This window comes from Anser cygnoides, chromosome Z (genome assembly GCF_040182565.1).
Source record: "Anser cygnoides isolate HZ-2024a breed goose chromosome Z, Taihu_goose_T2T_genome, whole genome shotgun sequence".
In the NCBI taxonomy this organism is placed as follows: domain Eukaryota; kingdom Metazoa; phylum Chordata; class Aves; order Anseriformes; family Anatidae; genus Anser; species Anser cygnoides.
The window spans coordinates 46,603,373-46,625,587 of NC_089912.1; the positions used below are offsets into that span (position 1 = coordinate 46,603,373).

The following is a 22,215-nucleotide window of genomic DNA, read 5'->3' on the forward strand; positions in this document are numbered from 1 at the left end:
TTGGTTTGGAAGATTTTTATGTATATATTTTAACGGCACTGCCCCTCTGAAAGCCAACTGTGGCATTTGTTATGCCCTCATTTACAACAACAATAACCATTCGGTTTATAGCAAATGGCCTGTGAACTCCTCAGCACCTCACCTGTTGAAGCCCCGAAGCTTGCTTAATCACAATTTAGTACCTCCTTGTACCACGCAGTGCCCGCTGCTAGCAGGTGAACCATTGGTCTGGGATGATTCAGCTTGTCCTTGTTGGAAGATGGTAGATAATCATGGCTTCTCTTGTACTTAACCATTGCTACAGCTAGCTGAAATTATTGCAGTGTGTGGTGCACAGCTATAGCTGCAATTTCACCCGAAGCCTGCCCCAGCTCCTGTGTCACCCAAAGCTGCCACGAGAAAAGGTGGCAGCTGGCAGGCTGAGTTCACCCCTGCATCAGAGGTGGCCTCACCAAGTGCAGTCTGACTCTCTGTGCTATCTGTGTGTGCAGCAGCCATGGGATAGCAGGTGTCAATGGGTAAGTGTTCTAGTTCTTTTATTTCCAAGACTGGGCTGGGGAAATCACATGGAAATGCTGAATGAAGGGGGCTTATGTCCTTAACTTTTCATTGATTGCAGCTCTGACTAATCATTTGCTATGAATCACTACCATTTTTGTGCACAGGTAGGCTTTAGGAGGTTTGGAAAGGTGGCTATCAATACTAATGGCAGCAAAAGTAGTATGTTTCTGGAGCGTGCTGCTGTAACAGGAATAAAAGCCAATTATAAATCCGTTTCTTACAGCCCTGATTACTAGGACTGTAGTGCTGGCAGCTAGGGCAGTGTTTTGGCCTGATACTCTTAACAATAGCTTTTACACAGAAATTCAGAGCTGTTAAGTTGCCCTGTGTTATTGAAGAAGGGATAAAAAACCTTTCATGCAGCTACTATGTAAATTCTGATGAATCATTGCAGCCTACAGGGTTTATGAACAACCAGCATATATGACAAGTGGGCAGAAATAAATATTTTTATTTTATTTTCTGTAGAAAGACATAAGAAATGTAAGGCTGATACATCCTATTAAGGCAAAATTTGAGGCAGCTATTACTCACGTGATTTTAGACACTCCTTTACTTGGAGCAGAGAGCCATCACCACCCATCACACTATGTATTGCTGGCTCAGGGTGGTTTCATTTGTTGTATCAAGTTTTGCTTCTAGTCATTTAAGCATGCAGTCTGGGTAACTTGGTTGCTTCAATGGAGAAGGCAGTTGACCAGTTTGGGCTTAGCCAATGTGAGACTTCAGTCTTCTCAGTATCTGTTTCTCCGTGTGTTTGCATTTTTGATGCTCTGTTCAGAAAACATGAACACTGATGTTCCTTTCGCTCCATGACTTTTTCTTTATTTAATGATAAGTTTATTTCTCAAAGTTTTGTTTTATTTGAGTAGTAAAAATACTCCTTTCGATCTTTACATTCCTGTCAGGTGGTCACTTTCAGCAAGGTTTATTTATTATTCATATACACATAGTTACTCCTGGCTTGGACATGCTCACTCTGCTCCCATTTCCATTGAGCTATGGCTGCTCTACTTACCACAGTGGGAACATGAGCTGGTTCACAGCAATGTAACAGAGGTTGCTTAATATTTCTGAATGTTCATTTAGTACTGTTTATTTTTTATTTTTTGAGATGGAGTGGGTAGAGCTTAGATCTGGCTTCAGAGGTTTCAGAAGAACAGACCAGGCAGAGATTGCCAAGGTATATATATTTTTAAAATCATGGGTAGTCTTACTTTATTATTATTGTTGTTGTTGTTGTTGTTATTTTTTTTTTTTTAATTTTTAGTGCAATAGCAGTTGTGGTATAGGTGGTCCTATGCTGTTCAGAGCCCTGAGAGAAACAAACCTGGGAGTCTTGTGATTGCTGAGACACTTTGAGACGCTTGTGTGAAGGCGGCAGTCATTGGATTTCCTCTGTATCAGCTTTTGCACTACATTAAATAGGAAGGAGTAGAAAGAAGGTAGCAGAAGATCCATCCTAAGTTCCAGATTAATTGACTGACTGAAGTTGTGACATTGCCACAGTAGGGGATTAATATCTTTAATGTTATTTTTCACAATTTCCAGTGCTTTCCCCTGTGTGATATTTCTGTTGGCGGATGTGAAACAAGGATATGGTGGCTTAGCACCAGATCACCAAAACAGCATAATGGTATGGCCACTTGAAGCTAGATCGATAGATCTGCTCAGCTCCTGCCTAATGCAGTAGGTGCTTAAAGTTTCTAATGGCCCACATTTTCCCATAGTCCCTTGGGAGATACATACCCTGTACTTTCTACGCATGATTTTGCCAAACAGCCGTGGGCTTAGCTGATGTATGAAACCTCTTTTGGAATCATTAAACAGGTTTCCCCCTCTCTCTGCCTTTTTCTTTTGCTCTCCAAGCCCAGGAGGCTTAAAATAGGTCAACTCAGAACATGCCTAATAAAACAGGGAGCAAGAGAAACAGCTGGTTATGTCATCAGTGTCCCCTTCTATTATACAGCATATAAAAAGCACTCTGAACTTTGAAAGATTTCCCACATTTTATGATCCTTTCTCTGCCTGACACTCTTCAAACTGCACTGGGGGAATGCCTTAACCTAGCTTTGCTCTTAACCTAGCTTTGCTCTGGGCTTTGGAGCCCTATGGCTCAATGAGCAGCTTCAAACAGTCTCCTGGCTGAGGGTGGTTTGCCCAGGAATACTCACAGATGGAAAAGTCATTAACTGCTCCCTGGGGAGGTGGGAGATTAGGATTTGTCTGTTGAGAGGACTTAGAGGAGAGATTGTACCCAATTTTCCTGTATGAATATTGCAAAAAGAAGTGTTCTTGGTAGCGAAGGGTGAACATAGCATGAACACATTTTTTCCTACTTGTCTAAGGGAACAGAAGGACAGATGCAGAATTGCTCTGTCAGGGGGACTGAGGTTCTAATTAGGGACCTGATTTTTCAGGAGATTTGTTGTTATAGAGTCCTCTGCATGTTCAGAGGGTTCCCACTGATTTCTATCTGTCCTGTGTGATCAGCCCCATGGCACACAAACAAACCAATCCAAAAATTCAGAAAATGAGAAGGACACAATAATTATCACATCATCTTGAAGTTCTTCAGGAATGTTGTTTTCTGATTAACAACTCCCAAAGACAGTGTGCCACAGTCTAAGATAGCAGCCAGTTGCCTGGTGTGTGGTCAGTACAATACAGTTGACTTTCTGATGCTCCTCACCTTGATAGATGTGCAAAAGCCCCTTAATGGAAAAAGCTCTTCACACAGACAACCTTCCTCTCTCCAGGCTTTCTGCGCCCAGGCCCACTGTAAAGCCAGAGCAGGTTTTTGTCATGGAAGGTTTTGTGTCTAAAGTGGTGTACTATTATGTGATTTTTTTTTTTTTTTTTATATATCATACTCTCCAGTGTCTGCTGTGCAGAACTCTGTTATGGGAAATAATTTAATAAAGAATTGTAGTGAGAATCCTCCTGTTTCTGCTTTTGGTGGCTGGTTCCAAAAAGGCATCCAATATCCCAGTGCTGCAGGTGTAAGTAAGTCGTCATCAGTTCTGCATGGGTACAAAATATCTGTAGGTTATATCTGTTAAAATAAAATAAAATGAAAAATAATAGTAATAAAAAAAACCCACATTGTTACTCATTGATTTTAAAGTATACATGCAAAATTCAGATTTTTTTTTGATTGTTTATTTTTTCATTTGTTTGTGTTTAGTATGAGTAAGTTTTTTGTTGTTTGTTTGTTTTTCATTTGTTTCCCTGGTTACCTTTACCTCCAACCAGGAATCATACCAGAAAACTTCAATCTTAACAATTACAATGTTTAGCAACATTCTGAACAATTAAAACATGACTAAAGTTGCCTGACATTTCCATTTATAAGAAATAATATTACCATCCCCATATATGATTAAGTTTCAAACTGCAGATACTTTCCACATAAGGAGTTATGCTATTTATGCAATTCTTTTCATGTTGGACTTAGAGAAATTGTGATGAGCATGGGTAACACAAATAGATCAGGCACTCTGCTTCTTCCTCCAAAAACCACTTGTTAGCATAGTGCCAGGTCTACCTACAACAGAGCCCCAAGGATTTATTTCAGAGGGCTTCCCACTTCAACCTACCCGTGTTCACAGTCCTAATTGGTAGTACATGCCAACCAAAGTTCAGGGTGGCTTGGTCAGTTTTGGTTACAGCCGGGGCCTGCCTGGCCACTGCTGGTCCCCCGTGGCTCCTGCACCACCTGGGCCTTCAATAAGGGATGCTTCAAGCGGCTGTCCTGGGGCAAGCTGTGAATCTCGCTCTTTCCTTTGTCCCTAAGGCCCTCAGTTCCCTTATTTCGAGTCACAGAAATGCTGTCAGCGTGGGTGCCTCTCGGATAAGAAACAGTGACATCCAGCGGCCACTGGGACAGAAATGTCACCGTGTCCCAGAGCCGCTGTCGGGACGGTGCGGCGAGCAGGGACCCTCGCGTCTTGGGAGGGGGGAAAAACCAGCGGAGAAAGGTTTGAAATGCTGTGAGTGCCTGTGCTTTACCATGCAGGACACACGCTTTCCTCCATCCTGCTCTTGAAGGCTGCTAGCTTCCAGTGTACATAACTTTAGACACAGGTGGAGCAAGCCAATTTGCCCCTTTCGAATTAGGAAGCTATCCAGATTTGCAGACAGCAGTACTTCACATGACATGTTGCTGTTAATGCAACTTGGATCCTAGGCTCTACTCAGCATAGGAGGGTAAACTGGCGAGTCAGCTGGACCTGCTTGCCCTTAACACCTCGTTACGAGGTGTAGTGGTCACCTCCGAGTGTCCCGTAGCCATCGGGGTGTGGGACCTGGTTCTTGCACGGCACTGCATAACACTGACCTTCCTCACAACCGGGCTGCTCATTTCCATCTGCACCTCAGCCTCCGCTGCAAGTGCTTTGCCTCATTTGTGTCGAACCAGCGTTTCTCTTAAAACATGATAAAATATAACATTTTGATTATGGTGTTAACTCCACCAGCAGAGAAAGAAACGGATATATATATATATATATATTTTAATAAAGGCCAGGCAAAAGTCTTAGCCATTTCTGCAACATGAAAACATTATTAGGACAGTTTAAACAAATAATACATGCTGTACAATATTTTCTATCGTAGTGTACACTCTGGAAAATGTTCATGTAAAAAAGAAATTCCAGTGCCAAATTTCAACAGTACAGTAACTCTTCATGTTGGTTGTCTTCATTTTTTAATTAATAGTTTTTTAGTGTATAATTATTCTGTGCAACCTCATCTGAACTGAAAAAATGCATGGCTAACTTCCTGGTGCACCCAGAACTAACTTCTCAGTAAAACTGAATCTTCAGTGTCTGCTTCATATTGAGCCCTTTTTGATCCATAAGTTGTTGCTCTGCACTTGATTTTTATTTTATTTGCTTGTTTGTCTGTTTGCTATAGGATTTGTACTGTTAAAGTACTTTTTTTTTGTTGTTTTGTTTAGTTTTTTAATCACACCCTTGACCTTCATTTTGGACTAAAATTATTTGTTAAGACTTACCTAGCATGGACCTGTATGTTATAGTTCACTTACTGATGTAGTTCCACCACATCTCAGAAGGGAAGGAACAGGAGAGAACAGGAGCACAGAAAATCCTCTGGTTTCCAACCTCTACTTAGCCTAGAACTAAGGCCCCATGCTGAAACTGCTCAGGTGCTGCACAGCACTGTTTCCTCCACTGTCTCAAACAAAATTGAGACATAGATTAATTTTTTTTTTTTTTTTTTTTTTTTTTTTAATCAGTGGCCAGTGAGTAGCATCAGCTGCTGTTATTGAGAAGAACTTGTTTTCCCATCAATGTCCACTGTGCCTTATGGCCTGAAAAGACCCAGATATTTTAGAAGGGATTGTTTGGACTAAGGTAGTCTTAGTTTATTTTCTAGACTTATTGATAAATCAAGCAAGCATATAAAAGTTAGGGATAAATGTTTAAAGGACTGCAGTGGTAATGAAGACCCTAGCTATGGCTCTACATAGTGAGGAAAAGGAAAGGGAAAGAGAAAGGGAATTACATTGTGATGCCCTTTCCAAGATGTCTGCTGCCACTCCTGTCTGTCTGGGGTGGAGATGAAGGCAGTCTGTTCTGGTTAGAAAGCCAAAATGCTTCAGGAAGAAAATGAACTTCATGGGAACTGGGAAACAGGTCACATTTTCTTAATCTTTGGCCCGCTCCTGCAACAGGGCAGCTATTCACCATCCCTTAGATAAGACTGGAGCAAACAGACAGAACGTCTTTTCAGATATTTATCAAAAGCCACTCAACAGCCCCACTGAGAAGGGGACTGTTCATTCAGTAATAAGCACAAATTAATCATTGTAGCTCTAAGTTATATGCCTAAGTTATGATTCTCTGATGAACATACTACAGTATTAGTAAAATAGCATTGTAGAAATGGGTTACTCATGAACTAACCCTATTACTATTTTCAGAGATAATGTGTAGTTCCTGAAACATCCTCTATGGGAAGAAGCAGGTTCTAGCTACATAGCATGACTGATGTGAATTTTAGAGTTCATTGTTCATATTTTCTGTTAAGTAGACTGTTTCCTTTCTCCTGCCCCTAGATAATAATACAGTTACTGTAGTTCAGCAGCTGTGGGTTAGAACTCAAGTTTGAGTGTGACTCCTATTTTTAAGGACTGTTTTTTTGTTTTTTTTTTTTTAATTCAACCATATTTACTATTTTTACTGATATTTCCAGAAGATTTGATTTTTGGCAAAAGATGTATATTAAATTTCAAAATTTTCATTAACAGATAGTGCTTGGCAGTTGAATTTTTGTAATCTTTCAAATAAAGGAAAAGTAGATTATTTGTTAACATTTTCAGCTAATGTTTCAGAACCTCAGCATGTTTTTTTTTTTTTTTTTTTTTCCCGAGGTTGTTATAAAAAAATTCTAGCTTTACACACTGAGAACCAAAATCACCAGAATATTTTGTGAGGATAATTCTGTGTCTTTCACAGCTGCTTCAATGATGTGCATGAGACTGTTTAACATTTGGCTATCCGTTTATGTTATAAGGAAAGGTGTGGCAAAAAAAATAAGTTTTTGAAGGTGGTAGGCTCTTTATCTAAGGTATCTCTATCTCTGTCTAAGGTATCAGTTTCTCTATCTGTCTGAATAGCTGTCAAACTTCTTGTTTTGAAATGCACACTAGCAAAGGCCATTTTTTTCATAGATCTCAACCCACCCTTAGCTCTCTGCAGCAGTTGCCTGTATTTGCAGTTGGATGTCTGTTCATGGGCTGCTATTGTTATTTTGCACGACCATACTACAGTAACCTTCCCTTAGATACTAATTGTCATTATTGTTTCATAAAATTCTGCAACTACTCATGCTGCAATCAATTATTTGAAAATTTCATAATCACAAAATTTTGGAATTTTATAATTCTTTTCATTGTTGTTCCAGAAATATAAACAGGGTCAAATTTGAGGTTGATATGCAAAGACTGTGAAGATGTAGAAGCATTTCTATACCCTAAGTTTTTGCTGTATTCAGTTGTGAGGATAACAAATCAGGGTTGAATGTCACGGTCAACTTCAAATGGAGTTCTTTGCCATTATGTGTTAACTAGAGTAAAAGATACCAGACCACTGCCCTATAAGCAATAAGAGTGCGGCTTGTGGGCTTTAAAATCAAGTCATCACTTTCTACAGGCATATACTAACTGTCTGAATTCAGATGAAGGTTTTTCCTGTGAAAAATCTCAGGAGGGACCAGGTGCATAGTGTTACCTGGAAAGAAACTGTCTTGCACAGATCTGTGTGCATATGTGTGTGTGTAAGGCTTCAAAGCTCCTACAGTCTTTACTGAATGGCACTCTAGGAGAAAGGATTAGATAAAATCTGATTAAGGAATTTATCATTTCCTTCTGAGAAATCTGAAATAAAGAACACCTTTCTGAACCATTCCCCTCCTGAAGTGTGACTGATTTGTGCAGAACTACCCTGAGTATCTGATACATTTGTGTTCAATGGGATATTTGTTTCCTGTGTCTCTTTTGCGTTTAGTTAAAATACATATTATCCCAGTGAAGAGTCACTTGCCGAAGGAGCAGATCCTGACCTTGACTTACTTTGTGTGAGTGCCTCTTTTTTCCAGCATTTTTGTGAAGAAATACCAGGGCTGGTTGTAGAGCAGCATGAAGACAGAGGTAATGACTTCTTTCTTGAAGAAGCTGAGATACAAGTTCAGAGGAGGTCATGGGTACTTGTGGCTTCCTTGGTTTCTGTTGTTTTCAATGAACCTTCTTTAGCTACAAGAGCCAATGATGCCACCCATCTGGGTAGTGTGCCATACAAATGAGTGTGTTTCTTCATGACTGTGTGGAAGCAACTTAGAGTGGACCTGCAATCAATACTTACATCTCCCAACTTGCTGAAGTGGTAGCTGTAAATAAAAGAAACTATCACTTCTTTTCAACAAAGACATCAAGATGTCTGTCTGTCTGGGTTCAAACTTGGGTCTGATAATGACCAGGAGAAGGGATACCTGAATGACAGCCCATCTCAGAGGTAGAAGTAACTTAGAACATTCAAAGTGTCCGTGTGCAAGGCAGCAAACCATTTTTTTTTTCTTTTTTTTAAAGCTGTTAAGTTAGAACTAGAGCATTGGGAGGTCTTAGAGAAAAGCAGTTTCCATCACACTGCTGTTTTATTGCTCTGAAGTAAATGACCATGAATAAATGTACCAGTAAGTACAGATGTTTTGAACTACGTCTTTTCTTTTATTGCAAAACAATTGTTACAGAAATTTCAGAAAGTTCTACTGTAGTAATTGCCAACTTCTGCTTTTTATTACATATCTAAACACAGTCTAAAAGTGCATTGTGAATCCAGTAGACCTTTGGAAAATACCATTTTCCCTAGTGATATACATTTAGACAAATCATACTTGAAAAGCTTCATATTAGTAGGAATTTGTTTAAAATGACATTTTAATCATTTTTTCTCCCTTTATAAATGATTGTTATACACTTACAAATGATAACCCAAATAATAAACGATTAAATAGCTATTAGTATAGTATATTGCAAACACTGTTCCAGACAGCAGTAGCAGCATATAGACTCTCCTCATGTACAACAACTGCAGTGGTGGAAGAAGAATATAACTTTAATATAATTTACTCTTGTGAAGGCATAAAATTGTATTTCACAGCCAATTCCCACTTCTGCCCCCTTCCCCCTCCCTACCAAATACTACAATAAACAAGACTTATCACTTCCCTGCAGCAGAAACAGCAGCAATTTCATAATCAAACATTTTTCTTAATCCCTTTTTTTTGAAATAAGTACTCTGTGGCTCTATGATAGATCTGAAAGCATATAGCAAAAATTAATAGGTTAGAGACTTTCACAACTGCTCTGGCTCAATGGCTCAGTCATTAGACTGGCCACCTGATGATGACTTAGGATAAGCTGTGCCATGACTCAAAGTAATATAGAGATAGCAGAATAAGTCCATTCTCTGACAAATGTCAGAGTAACTCCTTAGAATTTTTTTTTTCATCAGATTTGCATCAGCAGTGATAAGACCATAACTGTAGTCAATATTGCAGAAGAGAAAATCATATTACCTATAGTGTTCACCCTGTGATTAGCTATAAACCTGCATAACTCTTACTGGGGTGCAGACAGTTGGTCCCTCCACATTCAGCACTAGCGTTTCTATGCAAAAGTGTGGCAAGGCCAGTGAATACCATCCAGAGTAATGCAGTGTTTCCTTATATAAGCAGACACCTCAATGCTTTACTTCTGCCCAGTTTGGACTATGCTGTTGTTTAAAGTGGATGAGGGAAAATTAATGCTATAAAGCTTTCCTATTTCTTTTGAAGAAGGTGATCTATACATGACATCATTTAACAGAACTGAAAATGTTGTCTTTTTTGAAACAATTGTGAATATTTGTGCAAAAATGCAAATATACTATTATTTTGAAGCAGGGGGGAGACTCACAACTACCTAAGTATTCCTAGGGAAATCCAGGAATGACAAGCTCACATTTTCCCTTCTGGTGATTATCAAATCCTCTTAACTGTATAACCTGAGCAACATAACAAGACATTTATGCTTGTTTTAAAAATTTGCACCATGAGTTTATAGGTAATTTTGTTTCACTGGCTCACTCTAAACTAATACCTTTGATAAATTCTGTTCCCAGGACAAAGATACTTGTTTGTTCCGACTGCAGTCATTGGACTAAGGCTGTGTGCTGCTACCAGCACATTTTTTTAGTAGTTAAATGTGTAGTTGCATTTTCCACATGCTGACAGTTTCTAGGAAACAAATCATTTTCTTCTCTTACAAAAAATATACCTAACTAAGATATTTATCCCCTGACAAAAGGCTATCCATTCCACAAAAGGTACAAATCATTTTTTTTTTTTTTACCAAAAATCTATAAATGGAAAATGAAAAAAAGCGGTCTATATTTGGAACCCAGAGGGCTTTTCTTATGTGCATGAATGGATATTTTGGGTGTTCATTATATTTTTAAATTATCCCCACACTGCCATTTATTAACTGGCACTTGTGCTAAGAACAATAATGTAGCACCTTATCTCTTCCAAAAAAGAGAGCCAAATGTCTGAGGACTGCTGTAGGTTCGCATTTTGTGTTGAATATTTCAATTTCATAAAATACAATTGTCATTTAAAAATAATAAAAAAGTCACTTACTTTGCTAAAGATCAAACATAATGGAAATAATGTAAACATCCAAAAGCTTGAATTCATTCCTAACTGGATTCGTCTTTACAGGCAGGCAATAGCAAAATGTTAAGTTTCATAGCAGTCCAAAGAAACTCATGGAACAATGCATGCATTTTCGTTGACACAAAAAAAGACTGGACTGTAAGGAAGAGAAACCATTTCAGTCATACCACACGATTATTGTGAAAGAATAATGTGCTATAATCCAATACCTAGGACAAGTGTATACCCCAACTGTAGAATAGCATCACTTAAACTGGTAACAACAGAACAGATTACTATAGGAAAATATTTATAAAATACTGTACACTGCTTCCTCAGTTGGCCAGCATATGTAAACAAACAACTAAGTTCAGTTGAGTTTCAAAATATTATTAAAGTTCATTCATCTTATAATCTTTTGCATAACATGCCAGTTCATCTTTCACACTACCACAGCTCACCTGTAACAACCCACAGTGGCTCATTAGAGGTTTACACATCAGCTCATACAGACATTTAAGTGGAGCTATACAGAGAAATGTGTGAAATATACCTAACTCACACACTGTGACCAGAAATGCATATTCCATATGTATGCTAATAACTGGATAGTGGAACTTAATGCTTGATGCAACATGTGCTATTTTATTGAATGTTACAGATTTACAAACAAGACCTTATAATGTGATATTAAAATTGTCCTGTAACGTTCACTAATATTATCACATGTCACAACTATACTGGTTTATACATGGGAGATATGTATATATGTGTAGATATATAATTCATAAGCGCTATCCCTTGATACAGAATATGTCATATGGCACAAGCTATAGGTACATGATGATGGATGATAAGACTTTTACTGTCACTAAATGGTCATAGTACATTGGGAGGGGGCAATCTGGTCCCATTGCAAGAAATGGGTGTCTTACCACCAAATTCAGAAAGGAGAAGTTTGATGCAATACATAAAAAAGAGATGACGATGAAATAACATAACATCCATCATAATATATTCTATAGAAACCACGTTGTAGAATAAATGGGAAACATTCAGGAAAAGAAGTGTTCTGACATCTTGCAATCACACTTTTAACATCTGAATTTACATTTTATATATAATGGCAAATTTTAAGAGGTAAATAAAGTGTCCTGTTTCCTTTTACCTGGAATGTGTGTTCCAGATCAATAAAGTGCTGTATCTTAAATGTTTATACAGCTTCTGGGTTTGGCAAATTCCTTTACCCTGACAAACTAAGCGATAAAATCTACCCCAGAGGAGAGCCCTATGCCTCGAACTAATCACTGTTGACAAATTTCTAATGAATTTGAAGTTCCTCTAGAGTAGGCCAGAAATATGGTGGAGGTGGAAGAGTCCACGAATAGTTTTAGAAGACATTCGTAAAAGTAACAAAGAAAACAGAGCAAGAAGATCCCCCTATACTCATCAAGGACAGATAGATTTGGAGAAGCCTTAGTAAAAGGCTGCTAACAAAAGTTGGCACATTTGAAGCAGATTGTTAAACACAAGTTCCTTTGTCCCTGGGCTTTTTGCTGTTGTTCAACAATCAGCCTATTACAAGCATGCTTCATAATGCACAGAAAGGTTTCTGACCTTTCTTGGTGTTGCCATGTGACCATAATGCTGCACATGGACTGCAAGGCAATTGCATAAACATGGTGTCTTGGTGGAGTTTAGCTCACTGAAAGCTTGGTCAAATAGGATAAAGAAAGGAACACATTGGTGCAGGAAGCACGAAACACATTGTGCTTAGCAGTTCTCATGTTGCAGTTCTCTATGTAATGAACTTTCCAACGCAGTGACTCAGTACCTAAAGGTATTCACCTTCTTTGCCTCGTCTTGAGCCAGATGATTATTTTTATGTCTGCATTTGTTGCCTTACAGACTTTACTCTCACACGATCCTTAGTGTCTCCCAGTGCGAGATCCTAGTGAGAAAATGTCAGCCTACATTTTCAAAGCTGCCTTAGAGGTTTGGAAGATAATTCCCATTTAAATAAATGGGAAGCATGTACCCCACTTGCATGTGCTCTTATTTAATAACAAAAAGGACCTGATTCTACACAGATGTTGGTCATTGTAGAGATGTTTTAATTTTTAATAGCACTAGGTTCACTCTTGTCAAGCTTAAAAGTCCCTTCATAGAGGATGTGAAATTTAGTCCAGTTGCTTTTTATGCTTTGCTAACATTTTCCTGTCTTCTGCACACCCTTTCTCCTCTGACCACAGTGATATCTTTTCTTAATAAGTTTGAAATTCCTGTTGATACTGTGGACCCTTAGAAAGTATGTGAGTGAGGTCAGTGGAGTCTATTGTCTTTAAACAAAACCCACAACTGTATTACAGATCAAATATGCTTTCTCCCACTAAAATGCGTGTTGTGTAATATGTTGCTGAACAGTGAACAGTGGAAGCATACTTGCAACTGATGTAATTTGTTGTTAACAGACAATTCCGGTTTCATTCTGGTTCTTTAACTTATCTTAAAAACATGTACTACATACCTTTTAGTGTTTTACAGTATTCTGCCAAGAATGCTTTCATTTAAGCAACCTCAGCCTAATTTGGTTAATCTGGATTTAGACCAGGTAAATCTTGATAAATTTTATATAGTTTGAAATGTTCGAATACAGCAACGTCATCATTAAAAAAAAAAAGAAAAAAAAGTGTATAGTTTTAGGTGAGAGAAATTGGCAGCTCAAATGGAACAGCAAGAAGAGCCTGGTGGCAACCGCATGGGTAAACCTCTCCAGTCTGTACAATTAATTAAACAGAGCAGTGAGAACCTGACAGTATTGCTGTGCTCTGCTCTGATCACCCCATTCTTACTGTTCCATCACATCCTTTGATTTAATGAGACAACATATTGATGACAAATGTGGTAAAAAAATAAATATATGCTATTCCGCTTAATTACATTCATCCTAAGCTTGCTCAGCTGTCCTAGAATCTAGAATGCCTATTTTATACAGGAAATCACCTGATATTTTAACATAAATTCTTCCTCCATTTAAGTTGCACTACAAAAGGTATTTCTGTTCCCTTTCTGATTTTTTTTTTTAATTTTTATTTTTATTATTATTTTTTTTTGTGACACTATAAGTTGATGCAAAAAGAGACAAGTGAACTTTATGGTTGTTATCTTGTTCATCTTTCTTCATTTACACAAGAGGAGGGAAGTAAGGTATTTGGGAGACTAGGTTTATTTGCTGCCAGTTCCTACAGAAATAACAAATGCTTTTCATCAGTCATCACAATGGTGAAACAGATGAAAAGGAAGTCATGATTGAAGTTTAGAACATCTAATTTGTACATCTCTTTTTGCCAGTTAATTCCTGTGTCCTAAAAACTTGTGAATAATAGATCTTAGGATGTCTTCTAGTAAAAGGCAGATTTCTGAACTCAGTTATTACTTGAGACTTCATAAAGGGGGCTTTTTTTTTTTCTTGTTGTTTACTGAGGTGTTCATAAATATTTCATCCCTCCTTTTTTCCTTAAGTGCAAATGTCAACTGGGTCAAGATGCAGTAGCTCAGCAGGAGCTGCTGAGACTGACAAATGTGCTCCCTTGACCGGTGGCTGATGCCAACTGGAGTTGACATGGAATGATATGAGGTGTGTTAATTCTTCTAAGGAAAATGGACTGGAGAGCAGATGATCCTGCCTGCAAGCTTTGTCTGGGCCTAACTGTGCTTGCTTTCAAAGCTACGGAAGGCTCCTGTTCTCGATAGTCTCCTCATAGACATGTTGTCTCCTTTGCTCTCTGGCCTCGAGGACTTGCTCCTCTGGAAGGGGTTCCGCAGGCTCGTTGCATTTCGCTGTCTGTCAAGTTTATCACTGATTGAATAGCTCTTCCGTGTGTGCTGTGCATACAGCATGTTGGACTCCTCTGCAGAGTAGCTGTTGGCCCTCTCTATTTTTGGAAGTGGGATGCTGTTGGTCAGAGTTCTTGTGGCATTGCCATCTTGAGGAGATAAGGGGATTCCCTTCTTGTCTTTGGACTCAATATCTTCATGATCAGAGCTTGGGTGGCTTAGTTCTGCTTCTCTCTCTGGGTGGCAGCATCCCAAGTCTTCCACCTTGCCCCCAAGGCTTCCAGGAAAACTGGCCCTCTCTGCGATGGTCTGGGGAGCGCTCACACACCTTGTGTCTATGCAGTCTGTAATACTTGTGTACTCTGCTGTTTTGACTGGGACGCCAAGACTGCTGAAGTAGCTTCGAGATGGTGAGAACATAAAACTGTGAGATTTCACAATTGGTGTTTCCTCCAGAATGAACGGAGTTGTAGCCAGATAACGACTGCTTTTGGATCGTTCTAAAGTGTGGTACAAGGGAGGGTCCGAATCCCAGGGGATTTGGCAATCTGTGATTTGTGAATAGTCTGAAGAAAATGCTCTTGTTTCTATTCCAGATGTTTCCTCATAATCAAGACTCCTGCCAGAAATCTTTTCACTAGGTGTACTGCTAATATACGCACTGTTAGCTAAAATGGAAGAGGCTATGTGAGCCTGTAGGGCTGCATCTACAGTACCAAGAATATTTATGGAGCTGTCAAGAGGCTCTGTGTCAGAATGCATCTCATCCATCGCAGAAACATAGATGTCTATACAAGACGAAGGCCTTCTGGAGTCTGGGGCAATTGACAAAGTGCTGGTAGGGGCTAAGGGAACCTTTCCTTCTTTTGCTATCGAGTGGGAACTGCTAGCCCGGTGCAGGCTTGGAGACCTTTCCTTAAAAATGCTTTCAAACTTTTCCAACCCACACTTGTCCTTCATATTTGTTGCATAGAAAGAGTGGCTTCGCATGCGGGGTGTGATTGTAGGAGATGTTGGGGACATGGACTCCTCTCCTGTAGGATCTATGCTCTCTTGAAGCTTGTAAGTATTTCCTTCCTGACTATTGAAGCTACTCTGCCTCACAATGTAGGCTGCATCTGTACAGTCAGATGAGGTCCTGGATCGTATCTTGGTTGTCTCACCTCTCTCTATGCCAGTCAGTTTTTCTAAGGCTGTCACCATTCGTCCTATCATATCTTCCAGCTGAGCAAGCCTGATGTCAACAGTCTGCAGAGAAGCCTTCATGCAGTGCTCTCGCTCATTTACTTCTTCCAGTCGCATGGCCATGTTCTCTACCCTTAAAGAAGGGAAAATAAAATGGGTTGATTTCCACAAAGCAGTGATGTTCAGCCAATAGGTCATTGAAACAAATGGAAATAAATAGGTCTCAACATTCAAAATCAATGTGCACCTCGTGTGCATCAAACATTGCTAAAAGAGGTTCAGCAACCGAAGGATACTGCTTGCTCAGGAAATTGCTCCAGTAAGTTAACCAGTCAGTGTCTGCTCCTTGTTGATTATAACATAGAGGGGATTTTAGGTATGCTCTATCCCAGGGACAGGGGCTATTACAGAAATGTTATTACGATTTGCTACCTCTCTGCTGCCAAAACTTCTAATTAGGTGGTTACAAATGAATAAACCTTCCCGCACATGCCACATGATATTGCTCTCAGTTGTACTACAGGCAGAACTATTGTAGTTAACTCCTGAATTAAACGAAGTCATGGAAGTGGGTAATGTACTATAGAAGGTGGGAAATATCCCACATTATTCTTTTGGTGTTCCCCCCATATTTGTATCAGCTACTGCTGTTTGGGCCTAACAAAATAGTTTCCTTGTTCTCTGATTCATATTTAACTCGGATACATAGAAAAAGATTATCAGCATAGTACAGAATGTAGGTAATATGTATATAAGAAAACTGCAAGGAGTGAGCACCGATCAAATAAAATGTAGTGTACAACAGGGTACACATATCAAGACTGTTCTGTTCCTGTGTTTGTACCTTTTGTAGTCTGTGTTAGTAGTTTAGGGATTGAAATGATGGGCCATGAAGATACTTATTAGCTCCCTATCATAATATATAAGTAAGTACTAATAGCTAATAATTGAATGTGTGAGCTTAATTTAAACTTCAGTGTAACTGTTCTATATACAGGATTGATTTAGCTCATTTTAAAATGTTTTCATCTGTAAAGTGAACTGTGTACTAATTTATGCCAGTGGCTTTTAATCATTTCTGTTTGCTGGCCTAAAAACTTCTAAAACTTCTCTAAACTTCTAAAAACTTCTCTACTGCTTTTGTATGGAGTTTTCCGATTTCATAAAATAAGATTGCCTTTAGCACATATGTAATTCCTTATAATTATATTTCTCTGGTAGTAGTCCCTGGAGTAGACCAGGGAATTCCATTATCTGCCAAAGAGATATTAAAAGCTGCATATTTATGTAGTTTGTTTACTTACATATGCCTTATTTTAGGGTTGCACTTCTGGGTTTCCCTCTCCCTATTGACACTGGAAAATGAGCAGTGAAGTGACAAATACCAAACGACAGGTTTTCCACACTTTTCTCAAGTCTCTCATTCTCTGTTTGTTACTGCAAATCATACTCAAAAGTTAATATGCACTCCGTCAACCATAGCTGGGATTTCTGATGGGATAAATATCATACTCTACTACTGGTAGATAAATTTCCAACAGGACAAGTGATTTGAAACTGGAAACACCACAAACACTCCTGCTTGTCCAAAAGGAAATCAGATTTTAGGCAGTAAATGAGTATTGGGCAGCATTAATGTCTGGTATGTCACAGAAGTTTAGGGGGTGAAACAGAAGTTTAGGGAGTGAAGTCTGACTACCACGTGGTGTTGAGCAGCCACCATCCATCCGTACAAGAGAGAAGGAAGAGAGTGGCACCACACCCTGCAGCAAGGCTCGTATTCCCAAGAAATACGGGCTTATTGCGTTGAAGACCATGAATTTTGAAAGTACAAGTAAAAAACTCCAATCTATAGATTTGAAGTGTTCCATGAATCAGCAACTGTATTACTGTCATCAGACTTCAGCAGATGAAAGATCAAATAAGCTAAGACCCCTGCAAAGAAATAAACCTGTAGTTTCAAGCAATCTCCTTCTACTCAGCTTATTATTATTTAGCCACTAGTCTATTTCTTCTGTCAACCTCCTCTAACAAAACAGACTAATGTTATTACAAGCACAGGATATAATTTCATAGTAAGAGAGCAGTTTGTATAAGAAGCAGTTGAATTTTCCCTCATGTTATTAGTTATTTAAACTGCTATTTTATCAAAGAAATTATACTTTTGAAAAATTTATCAGCTAATAATTGAGTACCTGGTCACTCACTCAGATTCCATAATAGCTTCTTGATGATGATGACAGATACAGCTTGACAGTTCGAGTACAGTTACACATGCTGAAAATCCTGAGTAACCCCGTGGTCTATTTGAGCTAAAGAAAAGTGTTTTGCCTGGATATTAACAGAGCCCGACACAAGATGTAAAGCCAGTGGTATTGCTGGCCAAGACAAAGAGAGGATTCTGGGTTGCTTGGACTGGTGGTTGCCATGGAAGAAGCCCCAAATTTGATCACATTGATAGTGGTGGGAAATTTATTTAGAAATGTAACAAGGTAAGGAGAGTGCAGCCTGGGTTCAGAAATAAAGGGTAACCACAGATGTACTGTGAGGTACATAACTGAGAGGTACATGCATGTGCTTATACTGGATGAATCCCAGGAAGGAAGGAAGGAAGGAAGGAAGGAAGGAAGGAAGGAAGGAAGGAAAGAAGGAAGAAATCTTGAGTATTAGTAGTCTCCTCCAATTTCAAAGCTATTAGCTGACTTTAGTCATCTTTTGTTTTACATATGACACGTCCACTCCTGGACCTTTCCAACAAATATTTATACTTTTAACTAGGGATATTCTCAATATTTTATGCTCAATTCTGTAATCATTCAGCACACACAATAGCACCATGCTCTGTGAGTATTCCCACTAGAAATGTGATAAAATCCCATCAGCTAAACACTGAGCACATAAGGAGATAGGCTCTGGAGAAATACAGTCATAATCTGGTCCTTAAAATGTTTCAATAAATGCAAATTTATATTGCCCTGTGTTAGATGATATTACACTCAGTGAAAAGACAGCCAGAGCTGTGTTTCCTTCAGGAATAGTTTTGAATTAAAAGACTTTCAACGTAAGAAATAAAAATAAGTTTTTCATAGAATCATATCATAAAACAGCTTGGGTTGCAAGGGACCTTAAAGATCACCTAGTTCCAACAGCCTTGACAACACCTCCCACTAGATCAGGTTGCTCAATGCTCCATCCAACCTGGTCTTGAACTCGTCTAGGGAGAGGCATCCACTCCTTCTCTGGGCAACGTGTTCCAGTGCCTCAACACCCTCTGAGAGAAGAATTTCCTCCTAACATCCAGTCTAAATCTCCCCTCTTAGTTTAAAACGATTCCCCCTTGTTCTCTCATTTTCTGCCTGAGCAAAAAGTTGCTCTCCATCTTTTCCTGTAAGCCCCCTCTAAGTACTGAAAAGCTGCAGAGCTTCCCAGAGCCTTCTCTTCACCAGGCTGAACAGCCCCAGCTCTCTCAGCCTTCACAGGAGAGATGCTCCAGCCCTCTGATCAACTTCATGGCCCTCCTCTGGACCCGTTCTAACAGCCCCACATCCTTGTGCTGGGGGCCCCTGACTTGGACTAGCACTCTAGGTGGGGCCTCACAGGGACAGAGCAGAGGGGCACAATCACCTCCCTCAGCCTGCTGGGGGCACAATCACCTCCCTCCACCTGCTGGCCACCCTTCTGTTGATGCAGCCCAGGATGCAGTTGGCCTTCTGGGCTGCAAGCATGCACTGCTGGGTCATGTCAAGCCTTTTGTCCACCAGAATCCCCAAGTCCTTCTCTGCAGGGCTGCTCTCAATGAGTTCTTCTCCCAGTCTATGCTCATGTCTGGGATTGCTCTGACCCAGGTGCAGCACTTTGCACTTGGACTTGTTGAGCTTCATTAGGTTCACATGGGCCCACTTTTGCAGCCTGTCCAGGTCCCTTTGGATGGCTTCCCTTCCTTCTGTTGTACTGACTGCACCACTCAGCTTGGTGTCATCTGCAAACTTGCTGAGGGTGCGCTCAATCCCACTGTCTATATCGTTGAAAAATATATTAAACAGCACCAGTCCCAAGACAGACCCCTGAAGGACACCACTCATCACTGGCCTCCACCTGAACATAGAACCATTGACCACTACTTTTTGGGGGTGACCTTCAAGCCAACTCCTTATCCACTGCATGGTCCACCCATCCAGTCCATATCTCTCCAATTTAGTGATTAGGATGTCATGTGGGACTGTGTCAAAGGCCTTGCAGAAGTCCAAGTAGATGACATTGGTTGGTCTTCCCTTGTCAAGTGATGCAGTCACTCCATCATAGAAGGCCACCAGATTGGTCAGGCAAAATTTGCCCTTGGTGAAGCCATACTGGCTGTTTCAGATCACCTCCTTGTCTCACATGTGCCTTGCCTTGCATATGTTCTCTTTTAATTATTTTTTTTTGCTATAGATAGTATTGCTGGATATATACATATAATATATATCCAAATACATAGCAAATATATATATTTGCTGGAGATAGTATAAACCTTTTGGAAAATCTCACAATATCCTTGTATGATGCCTCTATTGCACCTGTATCTTTCCTTACAGCAAGATTTATCTCATGTATGAGGGGGTGCCAAGCCATCTTAGCAGATGGGCATGAGAACAGAAAAAGAGAAGGCTAAATCTAAAATGTGCATTGAGTGTGTTTTGCTGAAGCTTAAAAAATTCTAATAGAAAAACACAGACCAGCTGAAGAGACTATTCAGTAACTGGGGAAAAATACAAGCTCAGAGCTGGGAATCTGACAAAGGTGTTATATTATCTATGACCAACCTTTTAAATTATGGTTTGAAAGATGAAGGATTTTGCTGGCATTCTCTTTGGTTATAGTCATTTTTAACCTCTGCACAGCTGTTCATCTATAATTTAATTGAAGCAATGATTTAATGGGAGTAAGGTACTCTTTTCAGAAGTAGACCTCTTAACTGAATCAAACCATTAAATGAATTTTAGAATTGGGTTCACAAGTCTCTTTGTGGAGCTCTGTCCATTTTTTAGGCATCCTTTATGTCTGCAAAATCATTTTCAGCTGTTGCAAAGACTGTAGACGCTGAAAGTCCCTTAAAGAGGGGATCCACATTGCTTGTTATAGGTGACTGTAGAATGCTTTTACTTTTCTGGAAGCAATTCGCAAGCTTGTAATAGGCAATTGGTACTGTGCCTGATATTTTTTGGTAAGGTATCTCTGGTGTTAAGTGGACAGCCAGTTTTTCCAAGTGTTGTGTTTTTTGCAGGTTAAGGATATTGTGTTGTCCTGGCTGCCTTCCTGTCTGGATCCTAAGACCACCAAACTCTTTCTGACTAAAGAGAGATGCAGTGAGATTAACAGACCTTTCCTAGCCCCACTTTGAACATATGGCCTGATCTGGTAAGGTCAGTATTGACCCTTTTCTGTGCACTTCATTTTGATCTCTCTGAAACCAGGATAACAGCTATGTCTTCATTCTCAGACACTGTTAATGCAATTGCACTGAAGACTGTAAAGTGTTAAGGTACTATAGTTATGAACTCCAGAGATGACATCATAATGTCTACTCCAACCAGTTTATCTGATTTTTAAATACTATTAGGATGTGACCCTCCTCCCTTTGGAATCAACAAGAGGTTTTTATTGGGTCAAGACTTGGCCATATGGCCAAGAGTCTTGAAAGTAGAGTCCAAATCTACTTTCCTCCCTGGTCTCCAGAAGATTCACTAAGATTTGCCTTTGTCATAAATGCACTTATAGAAAACACCTTACAGCTTTGGACTGCTTTGTATTTCTCACCATAATCACTTCCTCTGATCTGTATCATTAACTCAGACCTACTTCCATGTGCCTGTGCTAGATCCTAGCAAAGAGAAAAGGACAGACATCAAGAGTTGTTTCATGTTTTTGATTTCTGAATGTAGAAACGATCAGGTAAAGGAGGCATTCTGTGTGGTAACAACAACTGTGGATACCTCTGTGATGTTTTTTGCAGTGAGAATGGTAAGACTGAACACACTGAGGCCAAACAAGATGTCAGGGTGAACTATTCCAATGTGAGAGTATAAACTGCTTCTTCTTTTAGGGGAGTCAGGCAAGGCACTGTGATCCTGATCCAGAACAGCCACTCAGACCATGGCTGAAGTTGCTGGTTTACGTACAGTTCAACACATCAGGAAACAACATCTCTTGTTCTTTTGCTTTCCTGAACTCCTTCCTGCCTCTGGGACCAATATAGGCTGAACTTCAAGGCAAGACTTTGTTCCCATCTCCTATTGTCCTTTCAGTGCTAGACTTCTATTCCTTCTTCCAGGATTACTGGGCTTTGCACCCTGCTTTTGCAGCTGCTTTTCCTTCAAGTAGTTGTACTGGGTCTGGCTGGGATGTTAACTTTCCCTGCAGCAGCCCATACAGTGCTGT

The 22,215-nt window shown here is 39.6% G+C and overlaps 1 protein-coding gene across 8 annotated transcripts in view; it reads right to left on the reverse strand.

The window, feature by feature from the left end:
- Nucleotides 1–11,398: 11,398 nt before the first annotated feature.
- The window catches only part of TRPM3 (transient receptor potential cation channel subfamily M member 3), a 488,292-nt gene continuing 477,475 nt past the window's right edge, over nt 11,399–22,215 (reverse strand). For all 8 annotated transcript variants that reach the window (XM_048049695.2, XM_066988522.1, XM_066988523.1 and 5 more), the window contains one exon: nt 11,399–15,931. In XM_048049695.2, coding sequence (XP_047905652.1) covers nt 14,482–15,931 — 1,450 coding nt within the window. In that variant the 3' untranslated portion in view covers nt 11,399–14,481. The remainder of the gene's footprint in view (nt 15,932–22,215) is intronic.